This window comes from Danio rerio, chromosome 7 (genome assembly GCF_049306965.1).
Source record: "Danio rerio strain Tuebingen ecotype United States chromosome 7, GRCz12tu, whole genome shotgun sequence".
In the NCBI taxonomy this organism is placed as follows: Eukaryota; Metazoa; Chordata; class Actinopteri; order Cypriniformes; family Danionidae; genus Danio; species Danio rerio.
Window position 1 is genome coordinate 2,904,074 of NC_133182.1, and position 20,722 is coordinate 2,924,795.

General features: G+C 41.4%; 1 protein-coding gene across 1 annotated transcript in view; it reads left to right on the top strand.

Annotated features, from left to right (window-relative positions):
* The window catches only part of si:dkey-201l21.4, a 28,628-nt gene extending 15,457 nt beyond the window's left edge, over positions 1 to 13,171 (top strand). The window contains exons 3-5 of the mRNA XM_073907844.1: positions 469 to 2,072; positions 2,352 to 2,418; positions 11,274 to 13,171. Coding sequence (XP_073763945.1) covers positions 469 to 2,072; positions 2,352 to 2,418; positions 11,274 to 12,090 — 2,488 coding nt within the window. The 3' untranslated portion in view covers positions 12,091 to 13,171. The remainder of the gene's footprint in view (positions 1 to 468; positions 2,073 to 2,351; positions 2,419 to 11,273) is intronic.
* Positions 13,172 to 20,722: the final 7,551 nt, after the last annotated feature.

The window sequence follows — 20,722 nt, forward strand, 5'->3', positions numbered from 1 at the left end:
CGTAGTTTGGACACCCCTGGTTTAGATTGAGAAGGAAGTGGTCTGCAAATGTGCAATGGGGTTACCAGCAAACTGCCAGTGGAGCTGTAATGGGTGTAGATGGGGTTAAGCTGGTTACCAGATTTTTGAGTGGCTCAGAAGGCACTCTATTGAGATCGAAGGAGGCAAGGAGGAGTGCTGTAATGAAGTCAGCTTTGTTCCCAGCAGACTGGCAGTTCCAATGAACAATTTTAAAATGCATTTACAGCCTAACGAGACTGGTGTAAGAACAAATGAGAGTATAGCACTAGATTACATGGTCATTGGAGTTTAAACAGAGGTAATAACCAAAATGAATCACTTACCGTCCTCTTTTGTGATTTATTGTCTCTGTATCAAAGCGATTCTTACCACATAATTATTTTCTGACCCGTTTAAATACAATTATTTATTGCTTATGTTTATGCCAAATCATATTTCTTTTTGCAGATCATGCTATGATGCCACCCTTTTAGAAAAAGGTCCTCCAGCACTTTACCAATTGAATACTGAAAGAAAATACATTGACAACAATGACAGAAAGATCAGACGATGGACATATGGGAAAAAAGACAAGGCCAAGCAGAATAAAGTCATACTGATGGTGGGAGAAACTGACGCTGGGAAAACAACACTCATCAACACCATGGTCAACCATTTACTGGGAGTGAAGTTTGAGGATCAAGCGTTTTATCAAATCACTGAAGAAGAACAGAGAGATCAATCCCAATCCCAGACCTCTGAGATCACAGTTTATGAGGTGTTTGTTGAAGAAAACCCAACATCTCTGACCATCATCGACACTCCAGGTTACGGAGACGCTCGAGGATTCGAGAAAGATGCAGAGATTGCAGAATATCTGATCAGATTATTTGCAGATGAGGATGGGATTCATTATATAGACACAGTGTGTTTTGTGATGAAGGCATCTCAGAATCGACTCTCTGGAAAAGAGCTTTACATCTTTCACTCAGTTCTGTCTCTGTTTGGTAGAGATATCCAGAACAACATAGTGTTTCTGTTCACTCATTCAGACGGAGGACCACCAACAGATGCTCTCAATGCCATAGAGAAAGCAGAAATACCCTGCAGAAGAGATGAAGACCATGAACCTGTTTACTTTTTATTCAACAACAGTCAGATAAAGAAAAGAGACCGACAAATTAACAGATCTGCCTGGGATTTGGAGGAGAGAAGCTTGAATGGGTTTTTCACAATCCTTGAAGAAAAGAACAAAAAAAGTGTTCAGATGACATTAGATGTTCTGAAAGAGCGAAGACGACTGGAGGCCTGTGTTTTTGACTTGAATGAGCGAATCTTTAAGGAGGAGTTTAAAGCTGAACAACTTTCAGTCATTTTGGATTCAATTACAGAGCACAAGAACACAATTGAGAAATGTGAAAACTCTGAGATTGTAGTCCAAAAAACATTCAAAGAAAAAGTCTTAATTGAAAATGAATGGTGGTGGAACAGCAAGGCAACCTGCTGCTCCGTCTGTGAGGAGAACTGCCATGAATGGGCCTGCTTGGATTCAAGTCCCTCACGATGTAAAGTCATGTACAAACAACACTGCACTGTGTGTTCAGGAAAGTGTCATTATAGAAATCATGTCAGAGAGAACAAAAAATATGTGACCAAGACAAAGACATTTAGAATGACATTTAATGAGCTCAAACAGTTTTGTCATGGTGTTGATGACCACAATCTATTAAGATTTGACAAAGAAATGTATGAAAAAATAAAAAAGGAACATAAAAGAAACACGATAAAGTCTACAGAAAAAATAGAAAAAGAAATTCAACTTAAAATGGATCTGGAAAAAATTACACAACAAAAGCTCAATCTTCTGCATGAAGCATATTTCAGCATCATGAGTCTCTCTGACATTGCACTAAAAGCAGACAGCGCTTTCACTCTTCTGTATCTGGATTTCCTGATTCCCAGCCTGAAGAAAGAAGAGGGAAAAGTGGAATGGGTGAAGAACCTGGAGGAGCTGAAGAAAACTGGAGAAGAGCAGAAAAATAAGCCAGTATTAGACTATGTGATGAAATTTGGTAGGTAAAAATATATTTAAAACAACAGGTATTTCAATAAAAAGGGCAATTCTGTAAAAAAATACAGAAAATTACCTGTAAAATAACATTTATTTTTACTTTCTGAAGTACATAGTAATTAAGGCCACTTAATAAAAAGTTGGACTAGAAACTCAAAGGTTTAAAACGATGTGTGAGTAAATAAAGACAGAATTTTGATGACTGATGACATTTTTGGGTGAATTATCTCTTTAAGGAAATAACAAGCTGACATTATTTAATTGTGTTGTTTTATTTCAGCAACGCTGGCATCATTCACTTTCTCTATTCATCGGTACAACAGCATGGATCTACCTCCAGAAATGATGTAAGAACACATTATAAAGCATTGAGATATATAATGTATACTATCATAAATAATCCATAAAGAGGTCATACATATACAGTTGAAGTCAAAATTATTTGAGAAAAAAAAATCTGCTCTCTGTTAAACAAAAAATAAGCAAAAAATATTTCAGGGCTGGGGGGTAATTCTGACTTCAACTTTATTAAGGTATACTGAACAAAGCTATTTAAATTGGTTCTTTGTTGTCAACTTTTCTATGTAAGTTAACAGATGCTTTTAGTTTGCATTAGCCACTTTTCCATTGTCATGCTGAATCTATGAACAAATGTAATAGATGTATTTCCAGGTACTGTGTGCCATTATATCAAACTATTCTTGGCCCTAGACAGCCTTATTAGTTAGACAACTGTGCTGATCTTTGCTGGTTGAACGCATGTGCACATGATGGTACCACTGGTTTCTAAATCCCTGGCAAAGTGGAAGCACACTGTTTCTTTCTTTTTTTTTTTTTTTTTGTTATTTAATGAAGTGAATTTAAGGTATAAAGAAGTCTAAAAAACAGAAATATCTGATCCATGTCCATACCTTACACTTACAGTTGAAGATAAAATTATTAGCCCTTCTGTGAAATTTGAATTTTTAAAAATAATTTCTCAAGTGTTGCTTAACAGAGAGAAGACATCTTTTTTCTTTACATTTTTAAGCAATAGTTTTAATTATTACTTTCTAATAACTAATTTGTTTTGTCTTTGCCATATATGATATATGATATTTTACTAGTTATTTAGCAAGATACTAGTCATCCATTCATTCATTTTTCTGCCGCTTTTCCGGGGTTGGGTCGCGGGGGCAGCAGTCTTAGGAGAGAACCCCAAACTTCCCTCTCCCCAGACACTTCCTTCAGCTCCTCCGGGGGGAAACCCATCCTGGGTCTTCCGAAACAGATGCCTGAGCCACCTCAGCTGACTTCTCTCAATATGGAGTAAAAGCGGCTCTACTCCCAAGTGTCAGAGCTCCTCACCCTATCTATAAGAGTGCCACCCTTCTAAGGAAACTCAGTTCGGCCGCTTGTATCCGAGATCTTGTCCTTTCGGTCATGACTCAAAGCTCATGATGACCATAGGTGAGTGTAGGAACGTAGATTAAATCGAAAGCTTTGCCTTTCGGCTCTTATCTTTTTCACCACAACGGACAGGTACAGTACATCGACCGCATTACTGCTGCCACTGCACCAATCCCACGTTCCATCCTTCCCTCACTCGTAAAAAAAGCCCCAAGATACTTAAACTCCTCCACCTGGGGTAAGGACTTTCCTCCAACCTGGAGATGGCAAACCACCTTTTTCCGGTGGAGCACCATGGCCTCTGACTTGGAGGTGCTGATTTTCATCCCAGCCACACTCTGCAGCAAACCACCCCAGTGCATGGTGAAGGTCCATGTTCGATGAAGCCAACAGAACAACATCGCCTGCGAATAACAGAGATGAAATCTTGTGGTCCCCGAACCGGACCCCCTCCAGCCCAAGGCTGCACTTTGAAATTCTGTCCATAACAATTATGAATAGAATTCAAGATACTAGTATTCAACTTAAAGTGCAAGTTAAAACTTAGCTAGGTTAACAGTGGTTTGCTCTGTAGACAATCAGAAAAAAAAAAATATATATATATATATATATATATATATATACAGTGAAAGTCAAAATTATTCGCCCCCTTTGAATTTTTTTCTTTTTTAAATATTTCCCAAATGAAGTTGAACAGATTCAGGAAATGTTCACAGTATGTCTGATAATATTTTTTTCTTCTGGAGAAAGTCTTATTTATTTATTTATTTATTTTTTAGCTAGAATAAAAGCAGTTTTTAATTTTTTTAACACCATTTAAAGGTCAATATTATTAGCCCCTTTAAGCTGTATTATTTTTCGAATGTCTACAGAACAAACCATCATTATACAAAACTTGCCTAATTACCCTAACCTGCCTAGTTACCCTAATTAACCTAGTGAAGCATTTAAATGTCACTTTAAGCTGTAAAGAAGTGTCTTGAAGAATATCTAGTCTAATATTATCTACTGTCATCATGTCAAAGATAAAATAAATCAGTTATTAAAAATATTATGTAGAGTTATAATTATTGTATAGATTTATTAAAATTATGATTAGAAATGTGTTAAATAAATCTTCTCTCCGTTAAACAAAAAATAAGGAATAACAGGGGGGCTAATAATTCTGACTTCAACTATATATTCTTAAGGAGGTTAATAATACTGACATTAAATTAAAAAAATACAAAAAAGTTAAGTGCTCAAAGATTTTATATACTGTCAGTAAGAAAATAGAAAAACAAATGAAACTCAAATTCACTTGAGTTAAATTAAATATGACAACACAGAATTATTATAAGCAGTGCTTTAACTATTTCCCTGCTAGTGTTTCTAGCCATTGTCTGCATTTTTAATGATTTTCACCTAAATTTGACATCTCTAGAATGTTTTCTGCTTTCAAACAAAAACATTTTATTCTATCTTTATGCGTTTATGTTTTATACGCACTTTAATGCAGGTATAGGTCTCATGAAAATATTTATATTTTTGACAAAAATCCATAATCCTACCCAATACCTATACCAACTACTACCACAATAACTATTTATAAGCAGCTAATTGATAGTTCCCCTTCGGTTGGGGAACTTCAGTGCCATAAGCGGATGAAATCCACGATGGGAGGATTCGGATCAGAAGCCGCTTGTCTGGAGAGTATTGAACGGGCCAATGAATGAAATTAATTGGCAGCGTAAGCTTGCGCAGGTGTGCGACATCTGCAATTATCCCAGCATATAAGCGCACCTGAAGCCAGCAGACGCCATCCTTTTCGCTTCAGATCCTTTCCGAGTGAGTCGATGAGGGTTCCTCTTGCTGATCAGCACTTCAGAGCGAACGAGTGTGTCTCCAGGGTTTTCGCGGCGGCAGACGGTCGAGCTGGGTTTCTCCCTTGCCTGCGGTTCTTTGGGTCCGGTCCTCCAGAGCGGTGCGTATTGTTGCAAACTTTCCTAAAAGAGCAACACAGTCGTGCAGCACGTCCTTTTCAGGATGGCGCTCCGACTGTGCGTTTCTGGTTGCGGGGGTTTCCTGGCTCCGGATGATGGACACGATCACTGCATTGCATGTTTGGGGGTCCAGCATGTTAATGCGGTGCTCGCGGGCGGTTCATGTCGTCATTGCGATGCCATGACCGTTGCACAGCTAAGATCGCGGCTAACTTTCGCAAGAGAGCGAGCCACCCCAGTTGCCTCCTGTTCTAAAAAAGCAGCGGGCGCTCGGGCAGATCTGAGGGTTTCAGCGGGAGATAATCCGCCGCCCACGGGCTCGCGGACCTCTCGCTCCTCACGGCGCTCCATCCAAGCTTCGGGTAGTGGGAGTGATCCGTCTAACCAGATGGTAGCTCTCACACTGGCTGACACCGGAGATCAGATGTCCTCCGCGGCATCGGAGGGTGGGCTTTCACTGTCCGACGAAGATCCGGACCCGCTCGCCCCCTCCGGGCAGGTGAGCGCTGTCAAATCGGATCCTGAAGCGGACATGTTAGCCGTGCTTTCCCGGGCTGCTTCGGCCGTGGGGTTGGAGATGGTTTATCCCCCAGCTCCGCGGCCGGACCGACTAGACTTCCCGGAAGTGCACAGTAGGCTCACGCAGTCTTGGAGGGCACCTTTCTCTGCCCGTGCTGCGTGTGCCTCCGCCCTCACCGCCCTTGACGGCGGAGCTGCCAGGGGGTATGAGGCGATCCCGTCAGTGGAGCGCGCTATTGCGGTCAATCTTTGTCCGCGCGGCGCCTCTACGTGGCGGGGTTTGCCCCGCCTCCCGTCCAAAGCCTGTAGGTTCTCTGCCTCCCTCGGAGCCAGAGCTTATAAGGCTGCGGGCCAGGCTGCTTCTGCTTTGCATGCGATGGCCACCTACCAGCGCTACCAAGCGCAGGCGCTGGCCGAGCTGCACGAGGGCGGGTCCAACCCAAGCTTTTTACATGAGCTGCGCACCGCGACCGACTATGCTCTTCGGACTACTAAGTCCGCCGCGTGTGCGCTGGGGAGGACGATGTCCACACTTGTGGTTCAGGAACGCCACCTCTGGCTAAACCTGGCCGATATGCGCGATGTTGACAAAGTTCGCTTTCTTGACTCGCCCATATCCCAGGCTGGCCTGTTCGGCGACACCGTCGGTGAATTCACCCAGGAATTCAAGGCGGTGAAAGAGCAGTCGGATGCGATGGGCAATGTCATCTATCGGCGTGGCCGTAAGCCCGCTCCGCCCGCCGAGCCATCCACCTCCGCTGTTCCTCGCCGAGGGCGCCCGCCAACGAGTGCTGCCCCGCCCCCGCCTGCGCCTCCGGCCAAGCGGGCGCGGCGTACACCTCGAAAGCAGGCAGCCCCTCCTGCCCAGGGCGCCGTTAAGTCCGGTAAACAGACCGCAAAGCGTCCCTGAGACAGGCCATCCGGAGAAGAGGAAACTTGCTCTTTCCCCGCTGGAGGGCGGGGCCCCGATAACAACGGTACTTTTCAGTGCCACCAAAACATCAGTAAAAGAGCACTTTTTCCCTTCCCCGGATGTGACTGCACGAGTTCTGCCAGTCCGGGACGCGCTGCCTTCCGGCTCGCAGACTCTACGTGCTTCGCCAGTGGCTCACGAGCGCTGGGGGGACGGTCTCCCTTCCCTCAGCCCTCCAGCCCCCTCTCCGGAGTCAGGGTGCGGAGCCAGAGCGGATCGCTCTCCTCCAGCTCTTCCGCGGGACCCTCGTGCTTCCCGGTTCAGCACACCCACTCCGCGCTGCCCCACCGCTGGTACGTCAGCGATTGTAGCGATGACTCCATTAGCGAGGGCTCTGCCTGCCTGGTTAGCGCGGGCCAGCCCCTCGCGATGGCTCATACGCACAATCAGACTCGGTTACACGATTCAGTTCGCGAAACGGCCCCCCAAGTTTACGGGCGTGTATTTCTCCAGGGTCAACCCCCTGTCCGCCCCTGTCTTGCGAGAGGAGATTGCTGCCCTCCTGGCGAAGGGTGCAATCGAGTCGGTTCCTCCAGCCGAGATGGAGAGTGGGTTTTACAGCCCATACTTCATCGTACCCAAAAAGAGCGGTGGGTCACGGCCAATCCTAGATCTGCGCGTTTTGAACCGCTGTCTGCACAGGGTGCCGTTCAGAATGCTCACGCAGAAGCGCATTCTCCAATGCGTTCGTCCTCAGGATTGGTTTGCAGCCATAGACCTGAAGGACGCGTATTTCCATGTCTCCATTCTTCCACGCCACCGCCAATTTCTGCAGTTTGCGTTCGAGGGTCGAGCGTGGCAGTACAAGGTCCTCCCCTTCGGGCTCTCTCTGTCTCCGCGGGTCTTCACCAAACTCGCGAAGGGTGCCCTAGCGCCCCTTCGGCTCGCGGGCATTCGCATACTCAATTATCTCGACGACTGGCTGATTTTAGCCCACTCGCGGGAGCAATTGATTATGCACAGGGACAAGGTGCTTCGGCATCTCCGCCTACTGGGTCTTCAGATCAGCAGAGAAAAGAGCAAACTAGCCCCCGTGCAGAGGAACGCGCTAGCCTGTTGCTGAACTGTCTGAGGGAGCTCGACAGCAAACTAGTGGTCCCACTGAAGTTCTTTCAGAGGCTCCTGGGGCATATGGCATCCGCAGCCGCCGTCACGCCGCTCGGGTTGCTCCATATGAGACCACTTCAGCACTGGCTTCACGATCGGGTCCCCAGACGCGCATGGCACGCAGGCACACACCGGGTCTCGGTTACTGCGCTGTGTCGCCGCGCCCTCAGCCCTTGGAACAACCCCTCGTTCCTACAGGCCGGTGTGCCTCTAGGACAGGCGTCCAGCCATGTTGTTGTTTCAACAGACGCTTCCAACACGGGTTGGGGGGCCGTGTGTCGCGGGCATGCAGCTGCGGGCCTGTGGAAGGGTGCCCAGCTGCATTGGCATATCAATCGCCTAGAGCTGTTGGCAGTGTTCCTTGCTCTCCACCGCTTTTTACCGGTGCTGGAGCGGCAACACGTGCTGGTCAGGACGGACAGTACGGCGGCGGCGGCGTATATCAACCGCATGGGGGGTATGCGCTCTCGCCGCATGTCTCAGCTCGCCCGCCGTCTGCTCCTCTGGAGTCACCCGCGGCTGAAATAGCTGCGCGCCATTCACGTTCCAGGCACGCTCAATCGTGCAGCCGATGCGCTCTCACGACAGCTGTTACGCCCTGGAGAATGGAGACTCCACCCCGAGTCTGTTCAGCTGATATGGGCGCGATTCAGGGAGGCCCAGATCGATCTGTTTGCTTCCCCCGAGAACGCTCACTGCCAGTTGTTTTTTTCCCTGACCGAGGGCTCTCTCGGCACGGATGCACTGGCCCACAGCTGGCCTCGGGGCATGCACAAGTATGCGTTTCCCCCAGTGAGCCTGCTCGCGCAGTTTCTGTGCAAGGTCAGGGAGGACGAAGAACAGGTTCTGCTAGTTGCGCCCCTTTGGCCCAACCGGACCTGGATTTCAGAGCTCTCACTCCTCGCGAAGGCCCTCCCCTAGCGGATCCCTTTGAGAGAGGACCTAGTCTCTCAGGGACAGGGCACCATCTGGCACCCTCGCCCCGATCTTTGGAACCTCCACGTGTGGTCCCTAGACGCGAGGAAGACTTAGGTAACCTACCGACTGCGGTGGTTAATACCATCACTCAGGCTAGAGCCCCCTCCACAAGGCGCGCCTACGCCCTGAAGTGGAGTCTATTCACTGAATGGTGCGTCTCTCGCAGAGAAGACCCCCGAAATTGCCAGATTAGTGTTGTGCTCTCTTTCCTTCAAGAGAAGTTGGACAGCAGGCTGTCGCCCTCCACTCTCAAGGTTTACGTGGCCGCCATCTCCGCTTATCATAGCGCGGTAGCTGGCGGCACCGTGGGAAAGCATAACCTGGTCATCCAGTTCCTTAGGGGTGCTAGGCGAATTAATCCATCTCGCCCCCCTCTCATGCCCTCTTGGGATCTCGCCCTCGTTCTCACGAGTCTGCGATCCGATACCTTTGAGCCACTCGAATCAGTATCTCTAAGATTTCTGTCCCTGAAGACAGCTCTGCTGGTTGCGTTGGCCTCCATCAAGAGGGTCGGGGACCTGGAGGCATTTTCGGTCAGTGACTCGTGCCTGGAATTCGGGCCGGATTTCTCTCACGTCATCCTGAGACCCCGCCCCGGTTATGTTCCCAAGGTTCCTACCACCCCCTTTAGAGATCAGGTAGTGAACCTGCAAGCGCTGCCCCCGGAGGAGGCAGACCCAGCCCTTTCTTTACTTTGTCCAGTTCGCGCTCTGCGCATTTATGTGGACCGTACTCAGAATTTTAGATCATCTGAGCAGCTCTTTGTCTGTTATGGCGGTCGGCAGCAGGGAAGTGCCGTATCAAAACAAAGATTATCCCACTGGATTGTGGATGCCATTTCACTGGCTTATTCGAGTCGAGGTCAGCCGTGTCCCCCGGGAGTTCGTGCACACTCCACTCGGAGCGTTGCATCCTCTTGGGCGCGTGCACGCGGCGCCTCTCTAACAGACATCTGTAGAGCTGCGGGCTGGGCGACACCCAACACATTTGCAAGGTTTTACAATCTGCGAGTGGAGCCGGTTTCCTCAAGGGTATTAGGTAACCCTTTGGTGATTGAGGAGACAACTCGGTAGGGTGTTGAAACACGCTTGCTGCGCCATTCTCCCTAACACGGAGGTACGTGCGCCTTTTTATCTGTCAGTAAAGTTCCCCGTCAGGTGAGCCCTGCAGATTCCTCCGTGGCCCCCAGCACTGACTCAGTGGAGGAGTCACTTGCTGGCCCACTGCGTTGTAGGTCTGCCCGCTGGTCAGCCCCCTGGGCGGACCCGTGTCTTCCCTCTCCGCTAACCACTCTTTTGCTATGAGTACTCCCCCTTTTTAGGGCTAGTCCATATGTAATTCTGCCATCTATCCCCTCCTTGGGTAACGGATGGCCTCCGCAGCGTCCTCCCTATCGGGATTGCACGCTTCCCAACGTACTGTCGTATTTCCTAGAATTATCTAGATGCTCACGACTTCCCAAAAAATATATCTAAATCCGTAAAACTTCAGTTGAAGTAGGATAAATTAGGGCCAGGGACACGTTGGAGGTCCGCGCCTCCCATGATGTGGGTGCGTCACGCTTGCTTGACTATCTCCTCATCGGGGGCGTTGGTAAGGTGCAGTCATTATGGCGCTTTCCATACTTCTCCCATCGTGGATTTCATCCACTTTATGGCACTGAAGTTCCCCAACCGAAGGGGAACGTTCGAGGTTACAGAAGTAACCCTTCATTCCCTGAGGAGGGGAACGGAAGTGCCATACTCCGTCGCCATAATGACTGTCCCTTAGCTGTTTGAAAGTCTCTTCAGCTTAAAAGGATAGCGTCTGCTGGCTTCAGGTGCGCTTATATGCTGGGATAATTGCTTATGCCGCACACCTGCGCAAGTTTACGCTGCCAATTAATTTCATTCATTGGCCCGTTCAATACTCTCCAGACAAGCGGCTTCTGATCCGAATCCTCCCATCATGGATTTCATCCACTTATGGCACTTCCGTTCCCCACCTCGGGGAACGAAGGGTTACTTCTGTAACCTCGAACGTTTATTGAGCTAAAATCTTTAATGCTTTGTTATAGGTCTGTTAATTCTGTGGCATAAATTCCAGCACAATGCAGATTGATTAAACATGACCCTGATTAAACAACTCGACGCAATCAGCTGATTGACCTCTAAAAATGTCATCTGCATGTAGTCAATTTTGGTTGTAATATTTGTAATCCAACTTTTATGATGTATAATTACAAACACTTATTTCATCCTTTTATTTTTTCTAGAACTGAAGTTATTCCTCTCAGAGATAACTTTATTACAAATTATGAGAGAAATCATCCTCAGCTCCAGCAGTGCACAGAGAAACTGTGTGAGATTCTCCAAATATTTGAAAGAAAATACAGAAACTCTACTGAAGGCTCCAGAGATGCGGGAATAGCAGGAATAGTTGGAGGGACAGTCTTGGCTGCAGGTATAGCAGCAGCATCTGCTCCATTTACTCTGGTACTGTCTCTTGCTGCAGGAGGATCAATACTCGCAGCTGCTGGAGTTAAAAGTCAGAAGTTCACGTCTGAAAAACAGATCCAGGTGACACAATTAAAAGAAGGTATTAAGACACAATTAGATCATTTTTATAATACAATCAACCCCTTGCGTGAAAAGATGGAAGATCTTCAAGAACAAACTGAGTTTATATCAAAAATCCTTAAAAAATTTCAGCAACATCACAGTCATGTCAGTGAATATTTTACCTATGTCTGTCAAAAATACAACATACAAATCGAAGACTATGACAAGTTGACTGCACAGATGTCTGAAAATACACGCTTGATTTCAAATCTGGCTGTACTTTATGGTGGACCCAGCCTTTGGCTTGACATGATCTCAGTTCCTGAAAATACAAGAGGGGTCACGGATATGGTTAAACTAGCAGAAAAAAAAATACACGAAGAAATAGATGAAAGTGATGAAGATGAGATTATGTCAAAAGCTGGGAAATTCATTATTGAAATGAGAAAAATGATCCAGCAGTTTCAGAAAATCACAAATGAACTTGAGAAAACGAAAAACCAACTAGCAGGTTTTTATGATACAATCTAAATCACACAAAACGATGAGTAAATAAGCTATATGTGCCAAGTGTGCACAAACAAACAAGGAATTTTGATTATGAATGGCTGAAACTAGATAATCGACTCGATCAGAGAACAATAGCCTACCTTGTTGTGATCAACTTCCTACTGCATGATAATTATCACATGTTAATGGGTACTGTTACGAGTTGTAGTGTAGTGTAGGCTTGTGTGCTGTGTTTCTTTCCCTCTCTCTCTTTCTCTCGCTCTCTTTTATTTCTAAGTATTCGCAGGAGCAGCGGATTACTTTGGGTCGGATCATGATTGGTGCTTGGATAGGCGGCGGCTGTATTTAAACCTGCTGAGAGCATGAATTTGATGGCTCTCTCGATTTCCCTTGTATGCTCAGTGGAGATTGTTATGTGATCAAATGAGTGTTTCTTGCTTATATCTCTTTTGTGGCATTTTGTAAGATGCCGATGTGATGTTGTCAATTCTAACTGGAGAAACCCGGTTTTCTGTCTTCCTGTCTGGCCTGGAGCATGGTAGAAAGGTTTGGTGCCTTCTGTTTTGTTGTTTTCGTTTTCTCCTGTGTTTGTTAGTAGGGAGGTAAGTTTTCTTTATTTTATTTTATTATCTCTTATAGGGAAGTTATATCTAATTTAGTTTGCTTGGTTTATTGTCATTTTTTTTTGCACTCTAAAAATGAATGTGTTGAAAACACGTCACAGTGTGCTCAGGGACAACACATGTTGAGTTAAGTTTAACACACAAAATGTGTCATAAAATGTAACACATTAATGTGCAGCATAAGTAGACACACAGATGTGTTATTTTTATATGTGTCTAACACAACTGTGTGTTACTATTCAGTTTTTTGTCATTTTAAATGTAAAAAAAATACTTTAAATGTAAAATCACAAAATCTCACAGGAAACATTAAACACTGTTCACATACTGTTTGTTTTTCCTTTTTAACATGGAATTAATGTATTTAAATGTTTTACAGCAATTCACTGTACATAATATAAAAACTCACTTTATAAAAGTATTCATTAAATTGAACTCGTATCTGTTACACATGCCAATAAAATGTCAAATATGTATGAAACAGTTTCCAACATATACATTTTCAAAATTATTCTCTAGTGAAAAAAATAAATAACCATGGCACACTGTTTATAAATTCACCTATATGTAAGGTACTTGTTTTAACAAAATAAATCATTGTCAAATCTACTAAAAACACTTCAAACATTTAGGTAAGCCTTTATAGTAACGACACAATATAAATTATTTATTAAGCATTAGCAAGTACAGTAGTTAATTCACTATTTGTTAAGCATTAACTCTACATTATAAGTCATTAGTAATTGGTTTATAAATACAGCTACAAAGGCTGTTTTCTTGACTTATAAGCACATTTATAATGTGCCTAATGATTGTACTTTCATAATTCATACTTTCAAATACAAACGGTTTGTAAATAATGCAGTCCTTAATTTAGTAGTGAAAAAATAATCAGAAGCAAAGTGTGAAAGTACAATTATTAAGCACATTAAAAAAATTACTTATAAGTCAAGAATACAGCATTTGTAGTTATTTTTATGAACCGCTTAATGTTTTATAACGTTGAGTTAATGCTTAACAAATAAATGAGTTCACCATTTGCTAATGCTTAATAAATGATTTATAGTGTGTAGTTATTATAAAGTTTTACCAAATATTCAGTCACTAACATGATTAAAACAATATATATATATATTTTTTATTTAGGAGTTACATACTGCTGATCACAAAATGAATTAAGTCCCCAGGCAGCAAAGCAAAAATGATTTGTTCTGATGACACTGAAGGAAAAAGGATGTTTATCAAGATACTTAACTTTTAAAACTCTAAGAAACGTTTGGACATTATACTCAGAAATACTTATTATGCTTTCATCAGATTGATTGGATACATTTAAGTTCCCTGTGTGTCCTGACTCTTCATAAAGGCATGAATTAATGTTAAAATTATCTCTGTTTAGATGTTTTAAAAAGGAATTAAAAATATATGTTCTGGGGCAACGATTTTGACTACAAATTAAAGTTAGGTTGTGACTATCAGAGAGTGCATGCACTTCCCTTAAATGCCAAATTAACCCCTTTGTTTCAACAAAATCATTTCAAGAGTTCCCACTTAGATATGCTTGGCACTTATAGCAGGTTTGGCATGCTGTCCCGGGAGAGAACCCTGAGCTCGGAGATATTTGAGCCCAGGGCTCCCGCCCGGTCTAGAAGCATATCAGGAGAACCGAGATCAGGTAGGTCTCGATCGCTCCCCCTTTAGAAGGGGAGAAAAAGGAGGAGATGGGGTGGAAGGGGGGATTCTTCCAAAACAAAGATCAATAAGGAGAAAGTGATCCATTTATATTAAGCTAGGATCACTCTGATTGGATTATTACTGATTACGGATGAGTGGCCAGCGGTGCACAATCATATCACATGCTCCTCTCAAAATTAGTTTATGAAACTTCACTTTGCAGACGCTTTGGACAGGTGTACATGCTTATTTCGATTAGGTACAAGACTGCACCTTAGCAATCAATTCCATGACCTTTGATCGTTTGCAAGATGACTGGGACAAGGACAGGTCATATATATACTCAAAAAAAGAAAAAAACGAAGACATTTAGCATGGATACTGAAGATTGCACAGCCAAAAGTATTTGAAAAGTCTGTCTACAGCACAGGTCAGGCTTTTAGCATCAGAAGAGCAAAAGAGTCATTCTTTGCCACAATTATGTACTGGGATCCATGTCCAAGAGAACCGATGGAAACCAACTGCGGCTGAGCTGACTTCAGGGTCTCTTTCATGGATTTAGTGAGCAAAAGATGTAATGGTGGTACCAGCCTTCAGGAATGTAACAATGAAAAGCATTAGAAAATGTTGTTGCATTAGAAACATTTTATTTATCATAAGCTAAACCAATAAAAACTATACTGGCCCTTGCTCCAACAGGCAGGACACAGCAGAAGTCACGCAGCATTTACTCCCAGCAACACTTCTCCCAGATGCAGTGAGTGGAATAAGATGAATAAGAATCTTCAACATAGTTTAACAGCTCATCTTGAAGTCAAGATACAGGTCACATGCAAAAGAAGAATGTAAACAAAATATATTAGAAATTAATACTTTATCTTGAATAGAATATTAATATTCACATTAAGTTTTATCTTTTAAACTATGTTTAGAAAAGTGTGCACATGCACCAGGCATTTTCAAACTCATACCATCATGCTGATTGTCAGCAGTATCTGATGTCAATTTTCTTCTCCAAGATGCTATTTCCTTGAATTATCCTGGAATTATCGTCCCTTCCCTTTTCCGGATAATCAAGTCTTCTTTCCCATCTGTGAGCTTGGAAATTTCAATGTCCATCTTTAAAGAAAGAAACAAATCAGAAACAACGAAATAATAATATTACAATTATGAAATAAATGTCTGTGTAAAGTTCTGACTTAGTTGAGCATGTCTATTACCAAAGATGGCAAGTCAAGAAATCTGGGATATTCCTTGAAGATTTCAGCAACAGTTGGGGATTTTGTTGTTATCCATCTTCTTCGGTAACTGAAGGTTTGATTGATTGCAGTCTTTATTGATGATAAATTCACTGGTGATGGTTGCATCCCCTTTATCAGAGACAACCGCTCACTTGGTACAGTTTAATCTGGACTTGGTAAAGAAGGTTGCGGTGTACAATGATGATGTTTCAAACTGTACACCCACTGGCTCTGTTGAAGCTTCAGTCTGATGTTACGTAATCTCATTTCAATAAATCCACTGTGCGATGGCCCATCAAAAAATGCTCCTGACATTAGTAATGTAAAAACAGAACAAATTAAAGTCAAGTACACATGAGCAACTTATATACACATTCCTAATAAATTAAGTTTATAATGCAAAAACATTCTTACATGTCCCTCATTTTCACCAAAGGGCACCTGAATCCTTAACGAGGGGAACAATGACAGACTCTCTTTTGCTAAAAAAGTAAAAAGAAAATAAATAAAAGAAAAAAATACAGTTGCATGAATTGCTTATACACAAACATTGACAAACATAAAAAATTGACTAAACAGTGGTACTTTAGAATTGATAAAATTAATTATATAAATTAATAAATTAATTTTTATTAAAAAAATATTTTTAAATGTAGAATTTCTATTAGTATATAACTTATTTAAATAAATCTAATTTAATTAATTTGCAAATAAATACACCTCACATGGAATAAACAAACCACATACTCACAATCCATGTTTCTCTACAAGGACACTGACAGCAACTTTCTGACAGTCTCTTCATGTTCTCTCAGGATTGAAGAGGCTTTTCTTCAAGCAGCATCAGCAAACTAGTTGTGTTGCCAGTCTGAGTTGAATCTGTTAAAGGACACTAAGAAATGCCAAAACATTTAATTTATTTAAATGTTTAATTTTATCTATATTAATATAAAGGGAGAAATATATTAATGTTTTTCCTGTAATGAGTGCACACTTCTTTCTAATGAGTCTGGGGTGTTGCTTGCAATATAATATGTTTGAAATTTGTCAAGCTCCTGTACTCCTGCATTTACATCAGTGTCAATGAACTTGAAAATCTGTCAAATTTCCATATTCGATCAAAAGATGGTTGTTGAAACCGTTCCAGTTTGACTGAGGCTATCAGATCTCCAACATTGCCATCTGTGAATAGTTTTCTCCATATTTCCTTTCCGTCTATGAAGACAAAATCAAGAGCGCGGTGTAGAAGTGTTAAGAGTGACTGCAATTTGTTCCTTGACTTCCATCTTCTAAGAGAGAAATTCATATATACACAGCACAATGAGAAAACAAACACCTGTAACTGTGTATGACAATAAAAAGTACATTTAAATAGTATGCAACTAGTCAGATAACGTTAGCACAAAATGGCGTGTAAAGTCGATTAACGTTACATTAAAGATCTTCTTATTTTAGCTATTGTTTATGAATTTGCTCACACTGCGGCGCCATTTGGTGTTTGTACAAAGCACCCAACTTATGTTATGACAAGGGATTCTTGTTTAAATTTCTGCCGCAGAGCGTCGTCTTAGGTAATATATCAAATAACATGTTAATAACGTAAATGTATAAATTGTGTAGCGTTACCTCGAGTGTCAGAGACGCGGAGGCTTTTTAAAGTGACTGCAACTCTTATACCAAAATGCAGTACATATTTAGGGTACGTCTTCCGACTTATATGTAACTTATTATTATTAATATATCTGCCAAGTGCCAACGCAGCTTTACAAAAGACACGCTAGATGCGTTAGCTTGCGCGGCTAAAGTTAATGTTAACGTTACATGACCGAGTTGCCAAGTCACCCGTGTTTTAGGAGTACGAAGCATGAAGTCATAATAAAAGTAACAAAAATAACTTCTTGGACAACTAACACAAAACATTCTCGCGCAGAGTGGAAGAAATATTTACTATCGTAGACGAATTTTAATGAATTTCACTCACCTGAGGCTGAGAGGTGCATTATCCGACAGAGCTCTGGGAGAGCGACAGTTGAAAAAGAACGTCACTGCGCATGCGCGTGCAGAAACTCACAGCATTAATCCCGTAATACAGAATTTTCAGCCACATACTCACAAATGCTTATTTTATATTACCATCATGATAAATAAACTACATAAACTCATAACACAGTGCCATTTGACTACAGGCAAAAAATGCATTGTATTCCAACATATGTTTAACTGTGTTTAACACAGTCATTGTGTAAACAGTTAAGCACAATATTAACACACAATGTGTCTGTAGTAACACAAAATGTGTTACGACCTCTTTAACACATATTTTGTGTAAATTTTTAACACATCATTTTTTAATGATAAGCAAATAATCAGTTTAACCAAGTATGAAAACCTACCTTAACAGCATAAGATGATTTTTTTCAGCAGGGAAATCCTTTCAATTTCAATTAACATCATCAGCAGGCAAAATAAATAAATAAATAAATAAATAAATAAATAAATAAATAAAAAATAAAAAACTTAAATTCATGCAAAAAAGTTGAGAATTTAACCACACTCACCCATAGCTCTTTCTCTTTTGGTTTATTGGTTGGTGGCAAACTAGTTGTTCAGGATCATACTGCCACCTGCTGTAATGGGGTGTGCAACTTCTTCTTTTATGGGGTTAATGGTGGATGGCAGACCAACTTAAATGCTGCCACCTATTGGATTGTGGAGTGCATAATGTAGAAAAAGCATGAAAACAAAGGACAGTGTAGGAAAGGGCCATTAAAATGACAGGTAACATCACCAATCAGCAAATCAAGGACATAATTTCAGCCCCAGCATACTCAATTTTCTGTGATGAGTCCTGTGATGTGATCAATATTGAACAGACAGTCAGTCCTTTTATGCAGGTATGTGAACTCCGATGGGCCGCAAGAAGTTATCAAATTAATACCACTGAATAGCCAAACACGGGGGGAGGACATATGTGAGGCTGTATTATGTGAGGCATTCTCTACAGGATGCACTGCAGGGAAACTAAACATTTAATCATGAAGGTTCATTATGTATTTGTAGCTAACTTAATTTTTTTGTAGTAGGTTAATATAGCTAATATAGATACATACAGCATGTGTTGCCTTCATTATAGGGCTTATATAAGGCTTTTAATTTTTTTGCGGCTCCAGACATATATATATATATATATATATATATATATATATATATATATATATATATATATATATATATATTTTTTTTTTTTTTTTTTTTTTTTTTTTTTTTTTTCCCCAATATGGCTCTTTCAACATTTTGGGTTGCCGACCCCAGCCCTACCCCTAAACCAACCCTCACAAGAAACAATCTGCAGTTTTATATTTTCGACATACTTCATTCTGTCTGATTGATGACCAATAAAATGTCCATACAAGGTCAAACATTGTGTCCATAATATGAGGAAAACAAAACACACACAAAGCAACATACAGTAGAGATGACATTATTTTGTAGTGTTTATATTTTATATTCTGTATCTTTAAGAAAGGTAAATAATACTTTACTACTCACATCTGCTTTCATCCAGAATCCCCTGACAACTCAATTCTCTCTCCAGCTCATACAGCACTATCTGCATTATATTTTATACACATCATGATGTACAGTATGTTCAACATATTCAGTGAGATTATAAACATATTTGTCTGTTATGCATTCCTCATCTAAAGAGTGTTGATTTAAGTCCAGTATGACCTACAGTAGTCTACCTCTTGAGGGAAAAACACTTCTCCCCCTATAATTTCCTTTAAAAACCTTCACCTTTATTAATTTCTCTATATTGTGCCTCCCTTTGCTATCTGTGTTACGTTTTATTTGCCAAAAGTTCTCAGCTGGTGTTTTTTATTGACTTTGTCTCACCTTTTCTAAAGGGATCTTTAATGCTTTCTTCATCTCTTAATTTAAATGCATTTATTAACATAATAAAGTTCTTTACATTAGAGGGTTAATAAAAATATTATATGAATAGCTTCAGCTCTCTAAATATCATGATTTTAACATATAAACAGCTTAGAAAAGGGCCTATTAAACATTACTCACAATCTGTTATCAGCTATTTTATGGCTGTTCAATCAGCAACTCATCTATCACTGAGATTAATGACACATTATTTAAAAATCAAACAAAAGATAACATGATAAAGCAAACATTAATAAAAAAAGATTGCATTTGTTTTAATGTATGTGTAGGAGCCATTTCTTTACTTTATTTAAAGGTTTGTGTTGTTAATCTTTTTTATTGCAATTTTAGAACACAGATTATACAAGGGCAATAGCAACATTATATTGACATCAAAACAAATACAATATAAGAAGAAAAGAAAAAATACAATTATTCAAAAAACAAAATTCAAGGCTGTAAAATAATTAATAGTTATTTTTGCTTTTTTTTTTTTTTGTGGATAGCTAATGACCTATTTCTATTTTAAAGTGAGTAAGAATTTTCCATATTTAATGAGCAAATGAACAATATGCCAGATTTGTGTTATCTTGATTTCCTTTATTTTGGAGATTTGTACCCTCTGCAGGCCAGAGGAAGCTTAAAAGGCCTGGGTGTGGCTGACTGGAGAAGGGCCTGCTGGGAGCACATGGTCTTTAGACCTTACCTTCAGTGTTTGCTGGCCAAAGTTTCTGATTTTGTTTATTTAATATCAGTTTTATGTTAACTCAGAAACAAACACCAGCAATAAAGGAAGACTAATCGTTCCATGAATTATTTTCTAAGGAAACCAGTGTTTCTCAACTGGTGGGAACATTTTCAGTGGGTCGCAGAGTGTGTGGTCAAAAAATAAATAAAGTAAAATTTTTAGCTTATTTTGACTTTTATTTTTAAATGTGTGCATGACAACCCTGCTTGACATGTGAAATTTCATTTAATTATAGCAACAAATATGTCAAAGCCCAAGTACATCCCTGATTATGTAAAGTATAGATTTACATAGTTATGTATTTGTGTTATTTGTGCTCTGTGTTTTTATTTTCCTCTTTCTCTCTCGCGCGCTCTCGCTCTGTTCTCTCATATCTGCTTTCATTATTCCCAGGTTCCGTTCATTGGTCCATTCAGCTGTCAGTCATTTCT